This window comes from Carassius gibelio, chromosome A6 (genome assembly GCF_023724105.1).
Source record: "Carassius gibelio isolate Cgi1373 ecotype wild population from Czech Republic chromosome A6, carGib1.2-hapl.c, whole genome shotgun sequence".
Classification (NCBI taxonomy): domain Eukaryota; kingdom Metazoa; phylum Chordata; class Actinopteri; order Cypriniformes; family Cyprinidae; genus Carassius; species Carassius gibelio.
In genome coordinates this window covers 16,974,795-16,999,230 of record NC_068376.1, presented here as the reverse complement: position 1 = coordinate 16,999,230, position 24,436 = coordinate 16,974,795, and the positions used below count along the sequence as shown (strand labels likewise).

Sequence of the window (24,436 nt, the reverse complement as noted above, 5' to 3'; positions counted from 1 at the left end):
ATGGTCCAGCGACACGGATGAGACGCTCCATCACTCCACCTGCCCTTACTGTCTCATCTGAGCCAGATGTTGCTGTGTTCTCTTCATTCTCAGTGACCCCAGACCCAGTGAGAACATCTAGAGTAAGACCAAAAGACACTGAGAATGTGATTCTGGTAAAGTTTGTTCTGCTGGTTTCTGTTTATACAATCAAGGCTGAATTTCAAGAAGCCTCAAAATCATCATCATCAAAAAATGTCATGGAGCTTTTATCCCCTTTTATAAGGGGTTGACAGAGCTCTTATTTCAAGGACCCACAATCCACTGGATGAACCTGGAGAAAAGAGCCTTGCTCAAGGACATACTGGTGGTTTTGAACCAGCAACCTTCTACTCACCAGTTTAGTGGTTTAGCCCCACTACAAAAGTAATAAATCTAAAACAAAAAAATGCATGAAATTTTAAACATGAAATTAAATTTGGCAAGAAATGGAAAGCTGACAACATGAGATGTAAAAAAATGTTGCTCTGTGTAAAATGTTTTACACATAGTTGTGCTCATTGAGAGGAGGTACATGAATGTTTGGAGCACACAGCAGCAGCAGCCAAATTGTCCCACACATGTGTACCCCTGATCTTGCTTCATGGTTGTGTGATTCAGACAGCCATCATCATGGTAGATACATGATTGTTAGAACAAAACGTTTAAATAAAGATTTGTTTAATCTGTTGTTGACTTGTATGTATTTATTGTGGTGCTATCTTTTATACATTCTTTTAATAATTTAGTCATGTTTCTTGTTGTTGTCAGTAAATAAAACCTAAATATTTTATTCATGTATTAATTGCTTGACTGAAAATTGATGTATTCACATCAACTGCATTTGTTCAACTAGTGTATATTCATGTATAGCTATGTCACAACAAAAAAATGATTTAGCTTCTTTTACTAAAATGTCATTTTAAGAAAAAAGGTAATATAATTATTGGTTGGCTTTTATCGTTATTATTGCGTGTAAGTGTTGGGGTGGGCAAAAGATGTAATTCATTGCGGGCTAATCTTAATTTTTAAGTAGTAATACTTACATTTTTAGAGTATAAAATCAACAGTCTTCTCCAACGGCGAGATCTTCTAGCAGCTGATCGAAGTATCTTTTGTGCAGATATTTCAGTCGCTGAAGGAAACTGTAGTGGACTGTTGAGTTAGTGATGCAATGAGTTAATGCACCTACACCTGTTCCTCTTTTTTATTATTTTTGCCGAAGTTATAATTTCATAAAATATCAGGGTATCGGGATGAAGTATTCTAATTAATTAATTCCCTTGACTTTATGCCTCCACGTCCAACCGATTGCCTCATAGACAGTAAAAGATTGTCTGCGAGCTTCTCCTTCTGTCTATACGGTAATTTCTCTACTTTTTTTTTTCGGTAATTTTTCTACTTTGCGACAGAGAGTCGCTGGTTATGACGTAATCATTAGCCTAGTTTTTACAAAAACTGCTTCTACGGGACCATAACGTAAGATACAAGGTAATGGCGCCTTGTATACAGTTTCGTGTTTCTTTAGAAATAATTAATGGACAAATGGAATCTTTAAACGCATCAGATGCAAAGTTATTCGCTGTCAAAGTGACGCCAAAATGAATGGGAGTCAATGGAATGCTAACAGCAGGTGGGGGTCTGCTAGCCAATGGCGGCGCCCAGGAGTGCTTCAAAAAATATGAAACCCTGCCTGAACCCTGCCCCCCTGGGTAATTCTCGTCTGCAGGCAGACCCTTCTTGAGAGCGGGACTCAGGGTTGCCGGATTTTCACAATAAATAACATGCAAACGCGTTTTTAGGGGATCCCCAGTTAAAAATCGTGTTCTGGAGGGTAAAATGCACCTTTTTTGGCGGGGTTCCCCTACTAAAATTCGCAAACCTGGGGATCAATATCACGTTATCGGAGTCACAACAGTATTAAAGTAGCCCAATTCTGCGGAAAATCCGTGGACTTGGCAACAGTAGAGGACGATACGAATTCCCGGATGTTTTATTTTTTGAAAGAAAAGTACCGCGTAGAGAGATAACGAATGTGAACGATTTGCTAACCATTGTCAGCACTTGCTCCCTGTTCTTCCTTTTTAAAACCGCGTTTTTAAGAGCCATGTCTTACAGAAGAGGAGCTTTAATTGTTCTTGAGGGAGTAGACAGAGCCGGGAAAACAACGCAATGTCAAAGACTTGTGCAGGCGCTACAGCAGAGCGGACAAGCGGTAGAAATGATGAGATTTCCAGGTCAAATGTTTTCCCTTCTTTTTACCTAAGTTATCCCATGTAAACCATTTTGTGAAGCCCTTACCTGGACATACTCTGATATGTTATCTGAAATATTCAAATGATAGTGAAGAATCTCAAAATCAAAAACGTAAGAGTGAGCCGTGTCTAACTAGTCAACATGAAAGGCTAAATAGAAAATAATATGAGACATAATTTGCCTGGATTTTCATAATATCAGGAAGCCTGTGATTTGGCAGCTCACTGGGTTTTGAGACATGGCCTTAATCCATGACTGTATTATTTTTATTTTTTGTATTGAGGCCTTTTTTATTGTTGTTAAACAGACAGAGCCACTAAAATTGGTCAGCTGATCAGTTCGTACCTGGAGAAGAAAAGTAATCTGGAGGATCATACTGTTCACCTGCTGTTTTCTGCGAACCGATGGGAAATGGTGTAAGTTATCACTCAAGAGTTAATTTCACATTAATTCAGTAGTGCATGAATGGGAATGGCTCGATATATTTTTCATTAAAGGGTCATATGATGTTGTTAAAAAGAACATGATTTGGTTTAGTGTACGTTAAGTTAAAGGTAAAAAAAAAAAAAAAAAAAACATTTTCCCCAATGTACAGTATTGTTTCTCCTCTATGCCCCGTCTTTCTGAAACCTGTTGATTTTTACAAAACTCACTGGTCTGTAAAGCGATGTGTGCTATGATTGGCCAGCTATCTGGTGCGTTGTGATTGGCCAAAAACCTCAAGTGTGTGACTGAAATTGTATGCCCCTCACCATAGTGTGATGCTGTGTTCCGACCGTAGCGACGAGACAAAAACATTCAAACGCATAATAAACGAACCATTTCTTGCATCCAGTGGGGACATAATTACTGATTATAATGACTGTCTTTTTATGTGTTGTTTATTGTGCAGTGTAAACATAAAACCACGTCTGCATTTGTGATTGGAGAAATGAAAACAACAAGCGTTACTCTACACTGCTCAAAACTCGCGTTTGAATCATCAGTGGGAAAATCTTTAAATATAAAAAACGTACTACCAGTCTGTAAGTCAGAACAGCAGGCATTGTAGGCTGCTCTCCCAGGAAACACTCCTCCATAAAATGCGCTGCACATATCTGAATATTTGGGTTGAACTGTTCTGGAAAAGTGTTGTAAATAAAACTTAACCAATTATTTCTAGTCATGTCCTCTTTTGGAATGCCAAACAAAGTAATTACGCTTTCACAACGAAACACAGCATCACACACTGCCAGCTAGAGAGAGCAGAGGCCAGCGTGAGAACGGCCCTTCATTTACATGGACACTACTAATCCGATCGTAACAGGACTAGAAGCACAATCAGAATAAAAAAGTCACATGTAAACACGTCAATTGGATTGAATTGGCCAGATCCGACTAAAATTTTGATCGGATTGTAAGGGGTGGATAATCACTTTTTAATCGGAGCGAGAGGACATGTAAACACTTGATCGGATTAAAAACCGAAACAGGAAAGTACTGCGTATGTGCAGTGACGTAGCCATAGTGTAATGACGAATGACGCGCGGAACGAGCTGTTCTTCCTGGTGACTAAAGTGTCATAAATATGTGTCCTGTCATTATAAAACTCCCCTTTCGCTCAGCGTATGTGAAGTGGAACAGAATCACGTTTCACCCATCCTTATTTAAGACTCTCATCAAAAGATGACTAGTTTTGGGTGCTGGAAGGGACACTTTCACACCTATTTTATTCATGCAGTGTGTACATTTCCAAAGAGTAAATCCGATCAGAAGTCTGTGACATGTAAACGTGCATATCAACCTGAACACTTTATTCAGCGTTCATTTAAACACTATGTTCGGATTCGTCAATCAGAATGAATTCAATCCGATGGAATTAAAAAAGGTGTCCATGTAAACGCACCTAATGAAGGAGCTTACAGCAAACCACATGTGACGACCCTGGGCTGAACTCTGCTTTGTCCAAAGTGAAAGCCAATCCGGCGATCCACAGCAGGAAGTTGATGCATCTTCTCAGCGACGAGCAAGGATCAGCTCTAGGCATGACGAAGCACATATCTTCCTCTTTTGGCCAAACATAGCCAAACATAGTTTTGCTTTCACAATGAAACACGCAGCATCTCCACAACATCGCGGCCTAACAACAACAATACTACAGCAAGAATAAAAGTTACACCTTCTTTCTTTGCATGAACATGTGGGCGGTATGCAAATCTTCCCACACAGTGATGTAGACGTGGGGAGTGTGTTTAAACGAGCCGTTTTAGGAGGGAGTGGCAAGTCTTAACTTTTATAAAGAATATCTCTTTGGATTTGAGACTTTAGTATTTGACTTTACGCACCAAGAGCTTGTAACCCTACAAAGAGAAAGGAAAACTTGAAATCGAGTCATATGACCTCTTTAAGATGATCAACCAATCAGTCGGTTTTCTTTCTTCAGGCCTCTGATCAAACAGAAGTTGGAACAAGGGATCAATCTAGTGGTGGACCGTTATGCGTTTTCAGGAGTGGCCTTCACTAGTGCCAAACCTGTGAGTGTTACAGTTACTCCAATACAGGGAAAAAAAATATGGTATTCATTTATAAAAGATCATAAAGATTATTGTTAATATTATAAATGAACAAATAAATATTATTTTGTACTAAATGCTGTTATTTTGAACTTAATATTAATCAGAAATTCAGATTAATTTCATTCAGAAATTCATTAAGTTGTTTTCTATGTAAATGTTCAGGGATTCACTCTGGAGTGGTGCATGAATCCAGATGTGGGGCTTCCAAAACCAGACCTGGTGATGTTTTTGCAGCTCAATCCCAGTATGGCAGCAACCCGTGGAGAATATGGAATTGAACGGTACGAGACAAGCGCTTTCCAACGCAAAGTTCAGCAAAGATTTGAAGAGCTCATGCAAGATTCCTCAGTCAATTGGAAGGTGATTTATTTTATTTTGTAAGTTTACAGTATGCAACTATCTTCAAATTAGTTTAATCTCTATCTTTTGGCTTTCTTTCTCTAGGTAATTGATGCTGCAAGGACCATAGAGGAGGTGCACAAAGATATTAAGCTTTTGAGTGAAGACATTATCAGTTTAGCCGAGAATCAGCCAGTTGGAGAGCTGTGGAGGTGAATGGATCACCGGTTCTGAGAGCTTTTCGTTTTTCACTTTTTCTGTCACAATATGTTGAACAGAAAATTCATAATTGTATTTTAATTTTTTTAATCATTTGATAAATAAATACTCAAAATAAATGTGTGTACAGAGATTTGAAACATCAAGACAAAATCATTCTTGTATAATTACACAGCCCATCGCACCCAATCTTGGTGGTAATGGTAACCTTCATTGTCATTTACAATTTCATACAGGTCCAAAATTTCACCGACTTTCATTGGTTAAGAGTAAATGCTAAATCAAATCCGATTAGCATGTCTCCTGACCAAAACCATAAAATGCGTTATGGCAAACCTGCGTTTTAAGTTAAGGGGGTAAAAAGGCACCATATCACTTAAAAAATAATCTGTAGTGTTAAGACTCAATATGGATGCACATAAATGCAACTAAGTAAGTACGTACTGATGATCCTGAGGGCCTGTGACCATGACACCTGACCTCGGCGCAGTCAGCATAAAGGTTTAAGAAGAAAGCGGTGTGTTTGACGCAGGTGACTATGCCACAGTGGCTTTGAACGTCAACTGTATTCTTCTCTTTCCTTTGAGGAGGCTCTACCACGGAATTGTGAAAGTCTGGCAAATGTTCTTCACAAAGACAGGATTTCAAATTCTTCATCCTCGGAATCAAAGAAGCGTGCGAGCCTGTCTGAATCCGAGAAGTCTGTTGAGGAAAAATGTAATGAATAACGGTGTGTATTTATAGAACTCTTTACGAGCTCTTTTTGAATTCGGAATCTATAAAAAAAAAAAAAAGCAGTATAAGAGATTACCTGGAGTGAGATTAAGTACATCTGCGCTTATTAGATGAGATGGCTGACTGTCTACCAATTCAAACATAGGAAGACCTCTACAGTTTGAAACCTGTACAAGGGGAAAACAAAAGAGTTAACTAGAGGTACAAATACGAACAGAAGCTATAAAAATGTAAAAGCAATTTATGGCTTGAGTACCTTACGAATTTGTGCACACCAGTCATCAAAATCATCCTCTGTTTGACAGAAGAAGCCCTGATGGACAACATTTGGCATAATTGATACTGTTACTCCAGGGAAATTAGTTTTTCTTTTTTTAACAATTCTATTGAACAATTCAATCCCAAATTTTCCTAGACAAGTGAGAACACATTTTACACTTTTGATCAGACAAGTGTGGGGGAAATGGGATGATAATCCAAGAATAAATACATATTTTTCTTTATGTAATAATACTATAAAATGTATAGCTATATCACGTGAATCAGTTTTTTACATGTATTGTGATCATGATTTACTAGATGATCCAGAGTGATCTTTATAATTGCATAATTGCATACTCTATGCACATCCACTACCGTTCAAAGGTTTGGGGTCGGTATGATTTAAAAAAAAAAAAAAAAAAAAAAAAACATTTTTGAAAGAAGTTGTCTCTTCTGCTCATGAAGGAATCATTTATTTGATCTAAAACAGAAATAGCATTAAATATTATTACAATTTAAAATAATATAATTGTATTTAATGTATTTTAAAGTGTTTTCTGCAGCCATTACTCTAGTCCTCAGCTCCTTCAGAAATGATTTTTAACCTTATGATGATTTGGTACTCAAGAAACATATCTTTTTAATCATCACAGTTGTGCTGCTTAATATTTTTGTGGATACCATGATACATTTGTATGGATTCTTTGATAATCAGTAAGTACAAAGGAACACAATTTATGTGAATTAGATTATTTCCGTTACATTATAAATAAACTGTCACATTTGATCAATTGAATGAATTTTTTTTTTTATCGTAATCTAATTTTTATAATGGTACTGTAATTTTTTATGACACATACATCATCTTTTAGGGTAATTAAACCGCTCTGGTCATGTGAATGTTTTAAGTTCACTTAAAAATCAAGAAATCTGGAATTGCATTTATTACTGACAATTATGTGTAAAGTACATCATCTTCTGAGACCATTTAAACTGAAAAATACATTTTGGTCATAATGTTAAATGTTATACCAGAGTAATACTGGGCAGCTATAAATGATACTGAAATTAATAATTTGTGTCTTCTACACAAGGCAGGAGTTATACACTTACAAATACAGGATTCAAAGTATGTGTGTGTGTGTTTATCTTAAAAACTCAGAGTTTCAAGAGTAAGCTCTACTTACAGCGGCAATGGAGGGGTCAAGCTCACAGATGTGCATTCGGCAGGGAGGGTGCTGGCAGTGGTAGGAGTCGTCTGGGAACTGCCCATCTTCATTTGGGTCCACAGCCGGCTGAGTGGTATGGGGGTCTAGATAAATGAGCTCATCACCTGCAGGTTGCATCAATGAGAAAAGAGAATAAAGCCGTTTAAAACACAATACACTACCATATAACATTTAGCATTTATATAATCTGTACTAAACCAGAGATAAACCATCTAACTACTACTACAGTATTACAGCAGTGGTTTAAATAAACCTAATTTAATTAGCTTCTACCAAGTAAACTGATAAATTTGTGACAAAATACCATAGATATTGATTGGGCACACAATATTTTGTTTTACTTTGCCATCTGAAATATGTATGTCATCTAAGAAGAGACAGGTAAACCATTTTGGGTTGTGATTCGCCAATTGAAATCTGACTTTTCTAGGTTTAGCTTGAAGAACTCTGCTTACCTACAAAGCCAATGAAGTAGTGAGCACTGTTCGGCTTCCCACCTATTACTCCCAAAGACTGAGGCATCATGAAGCATTGCTGTGGATAAGACATGAGGATAAAGTCCAACAATCCGCACACTTGAATAGATGGTTATTAAAGCAATTAACAGATGAAGGCTTACTGAACTTAACAGTAGAATGTTTTATCTATTCATAATGTCACAGATAATGTTATAGATTTACCTTGAGTGGTTCAATATAAGCTTCGTTGATGTCACTGAGGCCAAGTCTTAGTGGAATCAGCAGAACAAGGGGTTTCCACAGAGCCGTCTCCTCTTCTACCAGAGCACAAGCCCCCTCCAGATCACCATTCATTTCCAGAGGCTCTTCAGAAACCGCACATGCACCCCTGTCGAAGTCCAGCCACGGCATACACAACCTCTCTACAGACAGCAAAGAAAAAAAACAGTCATTTTCTCTCTCAGCTTTGAAAGAAAATAAAAACTATTCAGCCTACAAAATTGCCCCCCCCCCATTTATTATCTCAATTTATAATAGGCACTTTTTGCCCAGTTGACAATGAATGTTTACAAGTGCAACTGTAATTGAGCTACAGCAGGTTTTGCATAGTTAAGTCACAGTTGCCATCTTTCTGTGAGAGTACACAGACACAATAATGTGTAATCGAATATTTGAGGGATTAAGTACATCTCACCTTGGTCTTTTGAAACAAGCAATGTCAAGATGAACTACTATAACATTATCTACTGTATATCTGACTTTGCAAAAACAGAACTGGCATGATTTCAGTGTTTAAAAATTATTAGCAAATTATTGTTTTGTTCCAATTGAAAATAACTCTGAGTAGATGCCACTGATAATTATATCTATGGGACAACGATCTTTGAGCTGTTCTATAAAAAGGATTTTTCAGAAGCGTTACAAATAAAACTTGTGAATAATATATATATATATATATATATATATATACTAATGAAAGGACATAAATAAACATTTTAAAATTAACTTTTTCATTTCTGCAATATTGCCCTTTAAATATACTGGCTAATTGTATCATGTGTTTACTCTAACAAGAGTAAAGTATGGTCATCTCAAATCCATTCCCAAAATTCCACAAATTCCCCTCTAAATTAGTGCGGAAGAAGCAAACACTAATGTCTGCAGATTCCATCTAGGCATACTTAAGAGACACTATGAAAGAGAGCTTACTGATTTCCTCTATGACCACAGTATTATCCATAGCTACATGAACTGCCAGTCGGCTCCAGGAGTCAAAAACTGCCAGTTTTCTAGATGGGCACAAAATTTAATTGATTTTATGCAAAGACAATAAAGCAAAAGTAATTTATTTCAGGATTACTAAGCTTAAATAACATTTCCCAGTTATAATGTTACTAAAACTCACAAAACAAAAGGATCCTTATTTAATAAATAATAAATATTTATAAATATTTCATTTTTACTGGCCAACTTACTTGAGTACCTGTGCAACTGTATTTGGACCATACCACTGGCCTATAGACTTGCCCTCACCAACACCCATTTGAGCTGAGGAAAACAATAAGTAATGTCAATACAGTAATTTAGAATCCGAATCAGAAAGAGCTTTACTGCCAAGTGTGTTTACACACACACACACAAGGTGTGCAAAAATAGCAATATATTAATAAAATATATAGAAAAATAAAAATGCCAGTAGACAGAACTGTGAATGTGCATATGTGTGATTTACAGATGAAAGTTTTGATAAGTTATTTACAGATGTACAGTCCTGAGGTGTGTTGTGTTTTGTTCAGGTGGGATATGGCCTTGTGTCTGGCTATTTTGGTACTCAGGGCTCTGTAGCTCTGGCCAGAGGGCAACAGTTCAAGGAGAGAGTGTGCTGGGTGTGAGGGGTACAGCGCAATTTTCTTAGCCCCTTCCTCACTCTGGAAGTTGGGCAGAGGGAACAGTCCTGACTGTCCATTGTTGTCTTCTGATGTCTGATTTGGTAACTGAGCTGAACTAGACCATTACAGATGAACACAGGAATACTTTATAATGAGAGCACTATTGTAAAAAATTGTGTTTCGCTGACGTTTAGTGTTAACTATATTTTAATCAAAACATAAAAACATTATTTACCCGTTTGTCTTTGTGAGGCATTTGTTAAACATTTTTCCCTGCGTGTTAACATCAGTAATTATGGCTGGTGAATGTCTGACTTGACTCAATGTATTTTGCCCCCAAACATATGATTCGAATATCAGCAAGATTCGACAATTCCGATTCGACTATGAAAGTCCTTCGTAGGGGACACCCCTAAAACATTGTGTCAACTTATTTCACAAGTATGATGAACAGCGATAGATGGACGGACGCGGAAGTGCAGGAATTTACAGCAAATGTAGCACTGCCAGTTGTCGTTGGAGATTCTTAGTCCTCCTTTCCATTCTTTTAATCGTTTTACGTACACGTCAACATTCCATGTCCATTGTTGAAAAAAACTGCGCAACACAACAAAAACACAGCTCCGTTTACAGCATCCTCCATCCTCATGTTAAAGTTGTTCTTCTTTTTTTCCCATTGTTGAACGCTGCACAAATAACGTTGGGTTATGTCACTTTCTAGTACACACTGTCAGTGCGAATGCAACCCTTTAAATGGTACTGTTAAATAGTTTGCACAAAATCTTCCCAGTACTTTAGTACTTGTACATTTAGTTCTGGACTGGGACTAGGGATGTCCATTTTAACCAGTTAACCATTAAGAATTTTGACCAATTAAAACAATCAGTTAAACAGTTAAAAAAGTCATTTATTTTGAGGAATTTATAAATATATTTAAAAAAGTTTGCTGCATGGTTAAAATAGGCCTACGCTACGCACATTTACCCCCCCCCCCCCCCAGAAAAAAAAGGTTTTAGAGAAAGAAAAAAAATATCACAAGTCGCGTTTTATAATTTAATTCAGAAATAGGCCTAATGCCGGAGCGAAAAATGTTTACAAACATTAAGATAAACACTTTAAACACAGCTAGGCTATTTTAGTTCATCTCACTCCATAACAATCCTTTCAATTAACATTAGGTTATTTAGAAAAGAACAAGAATTAAAAATATAGAAGAGATAGCAATATTAACAACAAGCCAAAACGAATTAGTTTAGGCTAAAACAAAACAGAAACCAAAGTTGGGTCTCTCACAAAATCAAATGTTTCCGTATTTGTGATGTATTTGAATGCCAAATTATTTTTATTATGTACTTCACTCACATTTTAATATCCATGTAAAACAAAATGTTTTGCATAACATAATGGCAGTGCAGTGATAACACTTAACGGCACAGATTTGACTACATATTTGAACTTAGCAATGTTTTTTTTTTCATGTTTGATTGACTATATTTTCTTTTAATGAACAGGTTGCATTGTCAAGGTAGCAAAGCTTAACTGTGTAAAACTTAACATATTTTATTTCAGTGGAAGAAACTACTCCTATTAATCAAAAAGATAATCAGAATTGTCAAAGATTTGCCTTTATTTGTGTACTTTAAAAAATCACAATCAAATCGGCAGTAAAACACATTCAGATCATCAGCCAGTTGTTGATTCTCCACAGAATGTGGGGGTGGGGTCTTATACTTAAGTGATGTTGCTCAGACCAGTCCATAATGACACTGGGTCCTTGGCTGAAAACTGTTTTTCAGCTTTTTACAGTAGTTTTTTGTAGCCACTTTACTCTCCTTTGTGAGTCTGTTCCTGGCCTGGTTATAAAAGATTGTATCCCCACTTCTGTAAGCATCCTATTTGGTATGACAAACCTGTTTGAGTTTTACCTGTTACAGTCTCAGTGAGCTCGTCCAGATTGGTGGCAGCAGCTCCAAAAACACTCCAATCAGTGCCGTCGAAGCAGGGTTGTAAATCCCACTCTGCTTCTTTAGTCCATCTTTTTACAGTCCTTATTCAGGTTTAGCTGATTTCAGCTTCTGTCAGTAGGTCGGTATAAGATGAACCAAACAGTGATCAGAGAGCTCCAAATGCATCCTTCATTGTGCTGTAATAGTGGTACAGTATATTGCGGTCTCTGGTGGAAACATTTAACTTGCTGTCTGTATTTTGGCAGTTCATGGGAAAAATTGCTTTACTAAAGTTCCAAGCATGATTAAAAGAGAGTACTGTTGCTCCATTTCAGGTATTTGTTCGGCCAGCTGTTGCAGCTCTGCACTTACGCATGTAAACATTCACAAGAATGAACGAGGAAAACTCCTACGCCGTATAAAAAAGGTTTAGAGTTCACGAAGAGTGCCTCTAAATTAGGAGAGCACATCTTCTTTAGTTGTTACATCTGAACACCACCCTTCATTTAAGTAGAAACATCGCTAGTCCACTGCTTTTTGTTTTTCCCGTTAATTCTGCGATTCGATCCGCTTTGAACAGCTGGAAGCCAGGCAGATGTAGCGTGTTATCCGGAATGACTTCACTCAGCCAGATTTCAGTGTAGCACAATGCAACCGATTGTGAAAAGTCCTTGTTTGTGCAAGTGAGGAGAAGGAGTTAATTGATTTTGTAAGGAAGGGATCGGAGATTCGCTAGATTGATACTAGGAAGCACTGTTTGGAAGCTGTGTTTGTGGAGTTTAACCAGCGCACTGACACGCTTCCTACGTTTCCATTTGAGCATGCGTTTGAGCAGGACCGCTGCCTCCATGACCAGAACAACCAACAAAGTGTCTGAATAATCAAAAAACTGAAAGATTTTGTCTGGTGTGTTGCCTTATATCTAGTAGTTTGTCTCTGCTAAAAATGATAGTAAAAGAATGACTAAACACAGAACAAACAAACAAAAACAGCAAAAGAGCTCCAGACCATGGCAGCCATAACGTGGCGCCATCTTGTTGTTGTTTTAGTTTACCCTTGAAAATAGTTACTTTAACACTATTCCTATAATATTCAGGTAGATGAGGAGCAGTACCTATTTGATGGATGGAATAATAGCTGTCCTTCTTGTCAATGAAGGCATTGAGAATACTGATATATTCTTCTCTCTGCCGCTGACCTGGACTCCATCTCCAGTCTAAAGAATAAATACAACCATCTCAGAGAACAGCAGACGCCATAATCACCAACCATGTAACACAGGTAGTCTTACCTCTACCTAAGTGCCTGCAGATCAAGGCCTGCCCAAGAATCATCTGTCCACATCGAAGCATGCAGCCCCAACCAGTGTCTGAAGTGGGACCAATGCCACCTGCAACACCACATCCATTAACAAACCATCTGTAAAACTAAACAGACTATTCGGATATGCATTCCTTGGACAGTAAGATCAGGATTGAGGACTATGACTCTCACCAATTGGCTGAAAGTTCCTTCTGTACGTGAACCACAAGCGTGAGGTGACATCTCCCAGAATCTCATCCTTCTCTAGGACATAAATAACATCATGAAACAACTAAACACAAAACCTTCAGTGTCTCCTACTTCATTACCTGTTAGAGCGCTGAACTGCTTTCCCAAAATCCAGACAGGCTCGGAGGTCTCTGGGAAATCTTCGATCTCTCCAAAGCGCAACGAGTCATATGTGAGAGTAGCTGTTGAAAGAAAAGCCAATGATGACCAACTGGAAGTTCAAATTCTTACAGACCAACAGAAAGAATTTTAATCAAAGAAAAACAAAGACATCATTTTGGACATCTTTTCAGTTTTTTTTTTTTTTTTAGTAGGCTCAGCCATCTATCTATCATTATCTAAACCTTTTACTTATAAAATATTTTATATAAAAAATATTAATATAAAATATATAATATAAAAATATATAATATAAAATATTTTTTTTCCAATTAAAGATATAGTTTCATGAACACACATACAACAAATCAAGCATGTATCTCATTTGTTTTTAATTATGCATTTTTTTTTTAGATTTATAAGCTTATGCTTTATGAACAAATATGAATTAATAATGACTAATACTATATACATTAAATAAATATAACCTAGATTAATAGTAGTTTATAATTTATTGTTGATACCTAATCCATTAACTAATATTAACAAACTGAAAGATATCTTAAAGTGGTACCTGATTTCATCACTAGTTTTACTGTTGTTGTTTACACTAGTTATATCACGGTGTACAGTGCCCTCCATAAGTAATGGCACAGTAAAGACAAAATTGCTTTCTCTGCTGTGGAGTCAATACATTTGCAAATATGATTAAAATATTAAAATATGACAAAACTACAGAATGTAACATTTAATTATTAGGTCTTTCGACAAATACATGTTTTACCAAATAAAAAGGACAGCACTTTTAGAGTTCATCCCACTATATGTATTGGAACAGTTGAATTGAAGGCAGATGTAAAAGACTAAAAGCTAATATTTAGTTGCAGATCCCTTGCATGCAATCAGAGCAGTGTGTCTGCAACCCATAAACATCACTCACACCAACTCTTGGTCTTATATTTTTAAATGCTTTTCCCAGCCCTTAATGCAGCCAATTCCAACTGTTGCTCATTTTAGGTTGTTTCTCTCTTTAGTCTCCTCTTCAGCTGGCAAAATTAATGTTCAATTGGATTTAAATCTGGAGATCAATTTGGGCAATCTAAGACTTTACATTTATTTTCCCTGATAAAGTCCTTGACTGAACTGGCAGGGTGTTTTGGGTCATTGTCCTGATCCAATATGAAGTGCTTTCTAATGAGTTTGGTGGCATTTTCTTGAATATCGGTAGCCAAGATGATTTTGGACCCTTCCAAATTCATTCTGCTACTGCCTTCATACATTAAGTCATCATTAAAATGAATAGGTCCTGTACTAGAGACAAAAATGTATGCCCATGCCATGACACCACCTCCACCAAGCTTTACAGATGAGGTTGTATGCTTAGGACCAATTGCAGCTCCCTTTTTCTCCACACTTTTTCTTTCAAATCACTTAGATAAAGGTTATTCTTTGTCTCATTGGTCCATCAGCTCAGTTCCAAAACTGACTCTATTTTTGGTGCTGATCAGAGGTTTGCATCTTGCGATGTTGCTTCTGTTATTCTGTGTTAAATTCTCCTGTGGACTGAAGATTGACTGAGTATCACCCCAGCTTTCTGGAGATTGTTGTTGATTTTACAGACATGTATTTTGGGGTTCATTTTCACAGCTTTTATGATTTTTCTGTCATCAACTACTGTTGTTTTACTCAGCCGATCAGGTCGTCATTGGTTGCTGCTGTCACCAGTAGTTTCCAAACTCCTGATTTCTCCACGCCCCTTTGTTTTTCCTATAGTTCTTATTGACTTCCTCTTTTCTTGTAGCATCCAAATTGCTTGCTTTTCTTTCAGTCGGCTTCCTCGTCATCTTCCTGGTTTGTGTGTGTCATTATTGAATGCAAGACTTAGAATTTGGAAGCAATGGATATAACTGATAAAACACATTCCCTGCTTTTAATATCTGAAGAATTAATGCAAAAGGACACCGCTGAAAATGTAGAAAGAGCTGTGAGGCAACTGTTCCAATACTTCTGCTCACATCAGATACAGAGATGAAACAATAAAAGTGCTGATCTTCTTAGTAGATAAAACATCTTTGTGTTGAACCACCCAATTATAAAATCTGAAATTCTGTAGTTTTGTCTCATATTCATCTTTTAATTATATTTACAGATTTCTTGACTCAACAGCAAACAGAACAATTTTGTCTTTACTGATCCAATACTTGTGAAGGGCAATGTATGTGTAACTTTACGTTGTCCCAAAAGTTACACTCTTTTTAGAACGGCCACAAAATTGTTATTTCTAATAAATCTCATATGCACCAAAGTGTTAAAGACATGAAACAGTATGTAAAAGTCCCTAACCTATAAGCTATTGGCAAACACATGATCAGAGTATGCAGAATTTGATAAACGACATCTATAACCTCCCTAAAGCATTTACAGCTGAACGGTTTATTCGTGAGCTGGAAGGCTCCTGTGATGTCCACAAACGCTCAAGGTAGGACGCTGACTGGAGTCTAAAGCACAGCCGATAAAGCCTAACAGTTTTCCCGGGTGGCCGTGGCATTTTGGTGCAGTGACATGACATCTAGAAGACAAAACTGTGTCCATCCGTCACCTGACAGCTGACTCTTCTGTTTTATGTCCAGTTGGCATTTTTAAGGACAAATTCCGAAACTGTAGAGACCGCCTCTCCAATAACAGGCGCGTGCTTGGTTGACGACGGGAGAATTTAACTTTTTATCAATTTCATGACAGCTCGAAATAAAATACGAAGGAATTGTTTTCCTGCGGTTTTCTTACCTGCATCCATCCCGACAGCGATTCAGCCTATCTTGTTTGTTGAGTGCCCCTTACCACTGACGAATAGAAAATCACTTCCGCCTTGGTCAGCACGCCTCATTACTGTGATAGCTAATCAGATCACTTCAATGAATTTGAAGGCGTGACATTATCTGGAAACCGGATGTAAACAAGGGCAATCCCACATTAACGCGGAGAGTGTAGCGCTACGTAAATGTACATATGCATATTGTACATTAATATTGGAATTTCTGGTTAGAATTGTTTAGTGTCCATGATATTATGCTATTTCTAACATGCTCTGGCTTGTATTTCTGTCGTGTTGTTGTGTAAAAACTACAGGTATAGTCAAGTAAATAGTAATACATGAGCAGACTTTAACTAAACAGTAGCCTACGCCTTTGTACGCTGATTATTAAATTATTACACATCATCTCTGTGCAGCAGAACAATACGGAGCCCCACACATGACATGCAAGAAAAAATAAATAAATTCTGCACACGATTTACTAATTCGTTCCCTCAATGTACTAAAACGTGCACACGATTACTATTGCGTTCAGTTGATTTGTTAAATCGTGCGCACGGGGCTCAGTAGAACAAGTGTGTGATAGGTCGCGAACTTGTCATCCTTGTGTGTGTGTGTGTGTGTGTGTGTGTGTGTGTGTGTGTGTGTGTGCTAATTTAATTAAAGTTAAAAACAATGTACATTGTTATCCAAAATAACGTGTGAAATGGAAAATATTGTTTTCCAGTGATAAAATATGATCAGCAAGTAATAAGTACCACATCGTTCATTTTTGTAATTTTGAATCTGAAACACACATATTAATTCTGTAATTGTAATTATTCTAAAGACTTTGAGTAGCAGGTATCGATGATTTTTTTATACGTTCTACAAAGTAACTAAAATAGACGAATCTATGACCCTCTTTTGGACTATAATACCCTTTGTTATTCTGTCTTGTGCAAGTAACTTTGCTTTAAATCAATAGCATTTAAATAACCACATGCCTGTAGTTCCACTTAAAACCACGAGGTGTCAGTGAGTTGACGCAAATTGGAATTATTACGCAGAAAGTTCAATTATAAAGAGATAGCCAAGTTAACAATGTTACTCAATCATCTCAGACAAAATATGCTGGATCATATTCCGAAATATTTGCTTTAACACAGTCTATCATAATCGTTCATTTCTTCCAATAGCTACGTAAAACACACTCACTTATGCTTTGTTACTAAGCCAATCATTTCTGTGTTCTCAAAGTTTTTTTGGTTCTGGGTAAATGAAACCACATGTTGAGAATGATCACCATAGTAACAATATCACTAAACTACGTTATCTGATCTAAACTGCAACCTCCCACTGGCTTTCAACTAAAAACACTAATGTTGTGAATTATCAGCATGAAGGCTTTATTATTATGATACTGTTTTTTTTTCACACCCTATGAAAAGCAGAGTAAATACATTTTTGAAAAAAGTATATATATATTTTTATTTTTGCATACATTCAGTTCAACCAGTTTCCACAGAATTATTTTCATAAACTATACAAGAGAACAAAATAATGAAATAAAAAATGATACATCATCAAGTCTTAAGTTATTATGGCGATGCTCCATAATATCTTACAATTGTTCAAGGCGGCACCAACGACACCAAATATAAGATTAGGGGAAAATATTACACGAAAATTATATGACAAATTAATAGAGAAAAATTATTTGTCATGCTCAAATTTGAAGTATGGAATGAACTGAAATCGATTTTTCATTATTAGTCAACCAAAATCTACTTTGTTGGCTCTCTCCCACAGTCATACAGTATTTTGGAGTTTTTCCTTGGGAAATACAAGAATATTATCCTGATACTGATCTCCATTTCACACACAGATATACTCCGAGCCATTTTTCACACCACTTGAGAAAGTGAAAATATAATAATAATCAGAGAAACTTTCTGACAAGAAAAGTTGGTCTAGGCAGCATTGTTCATGTACATGAACACTATTTTAATACAAAGGTCATGATAGCTTCCTCTCAGCTTAGGTTCAATAAAATTGGTAACAGCAAGGAATGCCAAGAGTGCAAGAGGCCAGGTTAAATACATAACATAACAAAGCCTTAAATATATTGTTTCATCTTGGAGCGCAAGAATATCCTTTAAAGGAAAAGTGCAAACTTTGTGCAAGTGTAAACACATCATGAGCAGTGAAAGGCTTAAGCATTGACTAGGAACACCTTCTGCCAGTTTTGGGAGTTTCCAGCTGTTCGTCACTTGTTTGTGCTGCTCTTTATTTTTCTCTCAGCAGGTAGAAGACCACAGCCTTGAGGAAGTGACCACAGGCACAGGCAGCTGCCACCAGCCAATGAGAACGAAAACTGGGATCTGTATTGACTACACACTTTGTAATGTCCACCTGTAAGAGAACAGAGAAAATATGAACTAAATAAACACTAATTACACAAATAAACATACAACTTTTTTTTCTGAGATCATCTGGCAATAGCAAAAGGAAAAAGCAACTGCAGTTTGCACTCAACTATGTGCCTTTTAGGCCAAAGCCAACATTCAGCAGTCTGAACATGTTATATTTCAGTATGCAGCTGTCCAAGTTCCAAATTAGCTTAGTACGCATTCAGATGATTAAAGTGAAAATTGATTGGATCAATTTTATAAGGAGCAAATTTACCCACACAAGAGAGATAATATAATTTTATGCTAACCGTGATAGAATGGTGTTCTAAAAATGTTAAATATTTCTTATATTACTCATTTTTCAAAATCGCATTAATCACGTTAAGAACTGTTAACAAGTTAGATTTTTTACATGTTAAAATAGGTCTTACATTTTTTTTTAAGAAAATAAAAAAAGTAAAAACAGTAGTTTTGTGAAATTGTATTACAGTTTAAAATATATTTATTCCTATTTTTATATGTTTTGTGTCACATGATCCCTTAGAATCATTCTATATAAATTATTTGGTGCTCAAGAAACATTTCTTATTGTTGTCAATGTTGAATATTGTTATTGCTGCTTAAAATCTTTTGTGGAAACTAAAGAAAGAAAAATAAATAATGGTTATATTCAGAAAGGATGCATTAGACTGATACAAAGTGACAGTAAAAACATTTATAATGTTCAAAAGATTTCGATTTTAAAATACAGTTCTTTCTAATGTTCTAGTTATCACATAATCTTTAAAATATTTATCATGGAAATCATGTTAAGCAGAAAAAAACTGGTTTCAACATTGACAATAAGAACAATTAGTATTAATAAATGAGTACCAATAACAATTTCTAATCATTTAGCACCAACTCAGCATTTTAGAATGATTTGACACTGAAGACCGGTTATGGCTGCCGAAAATTTAGCTTTGCCAAAACAAGAATAAATAGCATTAAGTTAGAAAATAATTATTTACATTTTTTTCCTTTTATTTCTGCAGCCTTGCAAAGGTAATTTCATTTAAAATTGCAATTGCATCCAGAAGTATCACCCAAAAATGAAGATTCTGTCATCATTTAGTCAGCCTCATGATGTTCCAAACCTGTATGACAAACTGTCTTCTGTGTTTTTTTTTTTTCAATTGTTAATTGATTGTACTAATGGATTTACTGCTTACCCAGCCTCCTCTCCTCTTTAACCACGACACTAGGCTCTTGCGAACAAACTCGCCCATGCAGTCGACAATGGTGTGCACCATCGCTGGATACCCTTGCCTAACACAGTCCACAGCCAGAGCTCCGGCCACGGCATACAGAGACACAATCTTCCCCCATGTTACACCTGTAGAGAGACAAAGATGGACACCAATATAATCCAACTGAAAGTATATCCTTGTCCATGGACATTTAGAATATTTAAATTCTACATTGCAAGATCATGTACCATTTAATCTCTCGTGTTGCCCGTTTTAACCAATTTAAATATTGTTGGCCCCACAAAGAGGTAAAGTGTCCTAGCTAATGCAAGTAGCAGAGCCGACAACTGCATTATAAGCATAATCAAATCATTTTCTACTGACAGCATATACTCTACACCGTCACTACTGTATATGTGTGCATTGGTGGAAGCGTGTATGCAAATCATAAACAGTCAACAAAATACCTGATAATCCCTCAACCATTGTTATATAACTCGCAGGCAAGCTAGTGTCACTCAGAAAGACGAGCACAAGACAAAGCTTTCCATTTATGTATGGTAACTATTTAAAAAATCTGGAATCTGAGGGTGCAAAAAAATCTGAATACTGAGAAAATTGCCTTTGATGTTGTCCAAATGAATTCTTAGCAATGTATATTACTAATCTAAACTTAAGTTTTTATATATTTACGGTAGTAAATGTACAAAATATCTTCATGGAACATGATCTTTATTTAATATCCTAAAGATTTTTGGCATAAAAGAAAAATCGATCATTTTGACCCATACAATTTTTTTTGACCCATACAACAGTCTACATTCCTCATAGATGGACATCTATGCAAATGATCTGAAATAACAGACAAAGCAACAGTGACCACAGAATAAAAAAAAAAAGTTAGACTTGTGTGTTGTGACATTACAGTCAGAACAGCATCGTCTTTAGTTTCAATCTTTCGGAAAATCCTGTTTTGATTTGTGCCTTGTTTGTAAATGAATCTGAGGTGAAATAAAGTGAACAAAGGACCAAAGGTCAGTTCTTACTGACGTGTTCTGGAATATTATAAATAAATTTCATCCACTCTTTCCTAGTCTCGATATCAAAAGGAAGTCAATGCAAAGAAACACTGTTTTCCACAACTTGGCACAGCAAGCCTCTTCTTGTCTTCCGAGCCATCTTTATCGTTTGGTTTTCTCTTGTTATTTACACTACAAGCGTGAATCGGTGGGTGGGGCTAAACAGGCAGTGATGTAGAAGCAGGCGTTGATCTTCTTCTGTGGGGGCGGGGTTTAGCCACACTATTACGTCATAATGTGGAACATTCCACAACATGTCATTCTAGCAGATTGGCTTCAATATAAACTGTTCAGACAAATGAGCAAGTTTGGGGTTCTAATATAATGTAATTATATTACAATGAGGGGAAGTTGTGGCCTAATGGTTAGAGGGTTGGACTCCCAATCGAAGGGTTGTGAGTTCTAGTCTCGGGCCGGACGGAATTGTGTGGGGGCATGTGCAGTTCTCTCTCCACCTTCAATACCACGACTTAGGTGCCCTTGAGCAAGGCACTGAACCCCCAACTGCTCCCCGGGCGCCGCAGCATAAATGGCTGCCCACTGCTCCGGGTGTGTGCCCACAGTGTGTGTGTGTGTGTTCACTGCTCTGTGTGTGTGCATTTCGGATGGCTTAAATGCAGAGCACAAATTCTGAGTATGGGTCACCATACTTGGCTGAATGTCACTTCACTTCACTTTCACTTTCATCTCTTGTCAAAAGACCAAGGGAACATTGATTTCTCAGTTCACGGATCACGACCCCTTTAAAAATTGCACCATTATTTAAATTGTCGTAGAAATATTCACAGTAAAGAAAAAAAAACACTAACTATATAGTTGCACAGTAATATGAAAAAGTGCACAGAGGGTTTTAAATAATAATAATAAAGTGAACACCAATTACCAGTTCAGCTGCACTGCCTCAGGACAGGTATGAGGACAGACGGGAGGTGCAAGGTTATCACTGGGTGCAGCACTTTTGTGTCTTTTGATGCACTGTTTTGACTGACATGAGCAGTTATGCTTTAACACATGCTTTAACACATCATGAACATGTTACAGCACATCTTAAGAGCTGTGCATGTTAGAAAAAAAAGAACATGATTTACTAAACCCTACAGTAAATCTGGGAGGCCAAATAAGGTTGCAGTCATATAAACATGAGAACTTCCTTGGTGCCCAGACACTGTTTACTTTCAAGAAAAATCCCTATTTTATGGTGCTTTTCAGAATTGTCCTTTTTGGGTGAATTGGCCCTTTATGGTACCGTAAATATACCTTCTTTATTCAGCAACCGAACAAAAACATCATATTAAGAATAAATAAACCAGGTTTTATATTGTTTTCGCAGAATAAATGATCCTCTGTTTCAGTGTGAGTATTTGCTAATGCTTAACTGCAAGGATGGACAACTTCTCTAGAACCAGATGTACCGTTTTCTGTACTTAATGAATATTGAGACAAGGGACTGACCAACCTGTAGAGAAGATTTCTGCAGCGACAGCCAAAAAGGCATCAGAGACTATGCTCTCAGAGGAAATGGAGATGTTGAGCTGTCTCGCTACGTTGCGGTACACATTGGGTCGCAGGTACTCCAGCTCATCACCTAGGAGACAGAGAGATAAATGTGTTTTTAGTTTCCCTCGGCTCAAATGATCGGCTTTCTTCTCACCGGAAGAAACTGTCTAGAGTCTTATTGAATAAAACCACTAATTCAGAGAAGGAGGTAATTTCTCCAAATCTGTTCCAGTGAAAAACAAACTCATCTACATCTTCGATAGTGAATTTTCCCTACATTTTCATTTTTGGGGTGAACTATTCCTTTAAATAAGTCTGTGGCTATGTGTTGAGTTATGTCTCACACACATGAATCATCTGTCTTCAGTGATTCAGGTGGGTGAGGTGCAAGGAGTACAGGGCTTGCAGGACAGTACAGGATTAACCTAGTTACATACGGGTGGGAAACCCTCAGTCATTCTTGTGATAATGATCTGCGTGTTTGCATGCTTTGTCCATAAAAAGCAGCTCCCCACAGTTACACAATTGTCTCAAATTCAAATTCCTGTGCTTTCCCTTTTTGGAGAAAACAGGTTCTTACAGCACAATGACAGATGATAGTCTCAGAGGACAGTCATGTGGTACATGTTAAGCCACTTGTAGTGTGTCTGATCAACAGATGATGTGAGATGAAACGCTATCATAGCCATTACACATCCAATCTCACGAAAGGAAGAAAGAAAGGAATGTGGAAGATGGTTCAACACGGTACAAAAGGCAAAGCACTTTTCAGTGGGTGAGATACAGTGTTATAAAATATTATGCGATTGTATGGTTTGGCTTTGAGGAAGCTGAGAAAACATGTTTATTTTCATTTCTGAAAGTTCACAGAACATTCATGAATGCCCCATTTTTTTATGTTTTTGTTTTTCTTTGGTATTACATTTTTGTATCAACCGGACGAGCACGGCTCAAGAAAAAATAAAACCGACAGGAAGTTCTGTGCAGTATTAGCTCTTAAGACAAATCCACAATAACCTCTATACATCAACCTACAATTGAAACAGATAGGCTACTGTAGATAAGTATACAACTTATTCTCTAGTTACTAGCTCTTCTACATACACACACAGACACATGTGTGTGTGTTCACTTCACTATAGTACGCGTAACACCTTGGCAAACCCCCATAATCATAATCATGAATGTATAGCCTACATGTGAAACGTCAGATGTCTTACCCAACCACAGAAGGACTGAAGACACCTCAGCCAGTGTTCCTCCAGATCCCTGCTCTGGTTTAGACCCTCCGATTTCAGCCCGATGAAGTCTGGAATTGATGTAATCCTTACACAAGGCTTTAGACTGAGACACGAGCTCCTTATCCGTGGGAGAGCGGTCAAACACCTCCATCACTTCAGCCGCGAACACTGAGGAGCGGCGCAACATCTCCATTCCCTTCATGAGTGAAGAGAGAGAGAGAGAGAGAGAGAGAGAGAGAGAGAGAGAGAGAGAGATATCGATTTCAATCAGCTGACAACCTCCACCTTTATCGTCGTGCACGGAACTGATCCTTCTCCACCTTCTTCTGTTTCCAAAATCTGATGGCGCATTAAACGATCTGCACAAAGAAGAAAACTCGCGTGTTTTACTGCATCAGTAGAAAAGACTCGCTCTCACCTTCTGTCGGACTGAACGTGAACCCATTAAAGAGGACAAAAGAGAAGAGAATCAGTGATCAATTGCTATTGCGGTTTCTCGCAAGTCATTTAAATCCCCCCAAAGTCTCAAACAGAGACATTTTGAACGACATCGGAGGTGCAGTCTGTGAGGGTGAGATTAAAGTGCTGTCGGAGGCTGAGAGGCATGTGTTTGGATGGGCTGCACGCATC

The 24,436-nt window shown here is 37.2% G+C and overlaps 3 protein-coding genes across 4 annotated transcripts; 1 reads left to right on the top strand and 2 right to left on the bottom strand.

Moving 5' to 3' along the window:
- The first annotated feature begins 1,862 nt into the window (after positions 1-1,862).
- On the top strand, positions 1,863-5,506 carry LOC128015552 (thymidylate kinase). Its single transcript, XM_052599452.1, has 5 exons — positions 1,863-2,255; positions 2,582-2,690; positions 4,697-4,787; positions 4,992-5,189; positions 5,274-5,506. The coding sequence occupies exons 1-5, from the start codon at positions 2,126-2,128 to the stop codon at positions 5,382-5,384; spliced, it is 639 nt and encodes a 212-aa protein (XP_052455412.1). The 5' UTR covers positions 1,863-2,125; the 3' UTR covers positions 5,385-5,506.
- Positions 5,458-16,430, bottom strand: LOC128015551 (cysteine protease ATG4B). 2 transcript variants are annotated; one of them, XM_052599449.1, is made up of 13 exons: positions 16,340-16,430; positions 13,537-13,638; positions 13,400-13,471; positions 13,197-13,295; positions 13,020-13,121; positions 9,546-9,618; positions 9,280-9,359; positions 8,293-8,492; positions 8,068-8,146; positions 7,571-7,716; positions 6,379-6,435; positions 6,199-6,289; positions 5,458-6,089 (listed from the first exon to the last, which is right to left on the bottom strand). In XM_052599449.1, the coding sequence occupies exons 1-13, from the start codon at positions 16,347-16,349 to the stop codon at positions 6,016-6,018; spliced, it is 1,185 nt and encodes a 394-aa protein (XP_052455409.1). In that variant the 5' UTR covers positions 16,350-16,430; the 3' UTR covers positions 5,458-6,015. The 2 variants fall into 2 exon arrangements, with proteins under 2 accessions (XP_052455409.1, XP_052455410.1); XM_052599450.1 differs by having other exon boundaries at positions 13,203-13,295.
- A 1,380-nt stretch (positions 16,431-17,810) lies between these two features.
- On the bottom strand, positions 17,811-24,436 carry LOC128015547 (bcl-2-related ovarian killer protein homolog A). Its single transcript, XM_052599433.1, has 5 exons — positions 24,225-24,436; positions 23,786-24,002; positions 22,525-22,653; positions 19,972-20,135; positions 17,811-18,761 (listed from the first exon to the last, which is right to left on the bottom strand). Exons 1-5 carry the CDS (start codon positions 24,249-24,251, stop codon positions 18,636-18,638), a joined length of 663 nt encoding a protein of 220 aa, XP_052455393.1. The 5' UTR covers positions 24,252-24,436; the 3' UTR covers positions 17,811-18,635.

Bases quoted from the DNA above. Each gene is read 5' to 3' on its own strand.
- LOC128015552 (XM_052599452.1), top strand. From the start codon at position 2,126: ATGTCTTACAGAAGAGGAGCTTTAATTGTTCTTGAGGGAGTAGACAGA. The intron at 2,256-2,581 runs GTCAAATGTTTT...GTTGTTAAACAG, and splicing joins AGAAATGATGAGATTTCCAG to ACAGAGCCACTAAAATTGGT. The intron at 5,190-5,273 runs GTGATTTATTTT...TTCTTTCTCTAG, and splicing joins ATTCCTCAGTCAATTGGAAG to GTAATTGATGCTGCAAGGAC.
- LOC128015551 (XM_052599449.1), bottom strand. The intron at 8,147-8,292 runs GTAAATCTATAA...TCTTATCCACAG, and splicing joins CTTATATTGAACCACTCAAG to CAATGCTTCATGATGCCTCA. The intron at 6,090-6,198 runs GTAATCTCTTAT...TTTCCTCAACAG, and splicing joins TGTACTTAATCTCACTCCAG to ACTTCTCGGATTCAGACAGG.
- LOC128015547 (XM_052599433.1), bottom strand. From the start codon at position 24,251: ATGGGTTCACGTTCAGTCCGACAGAAG. The intron at 24,003-24,224 runs GTGAGAGCGAGT...TCACTCATGAAG, and splicing joins CACGTTCAGTCCGACAGAAG to GGAATGGAGATGTTGCGCCG. The intron at 18,762-19,971 runs GTAAGCAGTAAA...GTTCTCTTACAG, and splicing joins TAAAGAGGAGAGGAGGCTGG to GTGGACATTACAAAGTGTGT.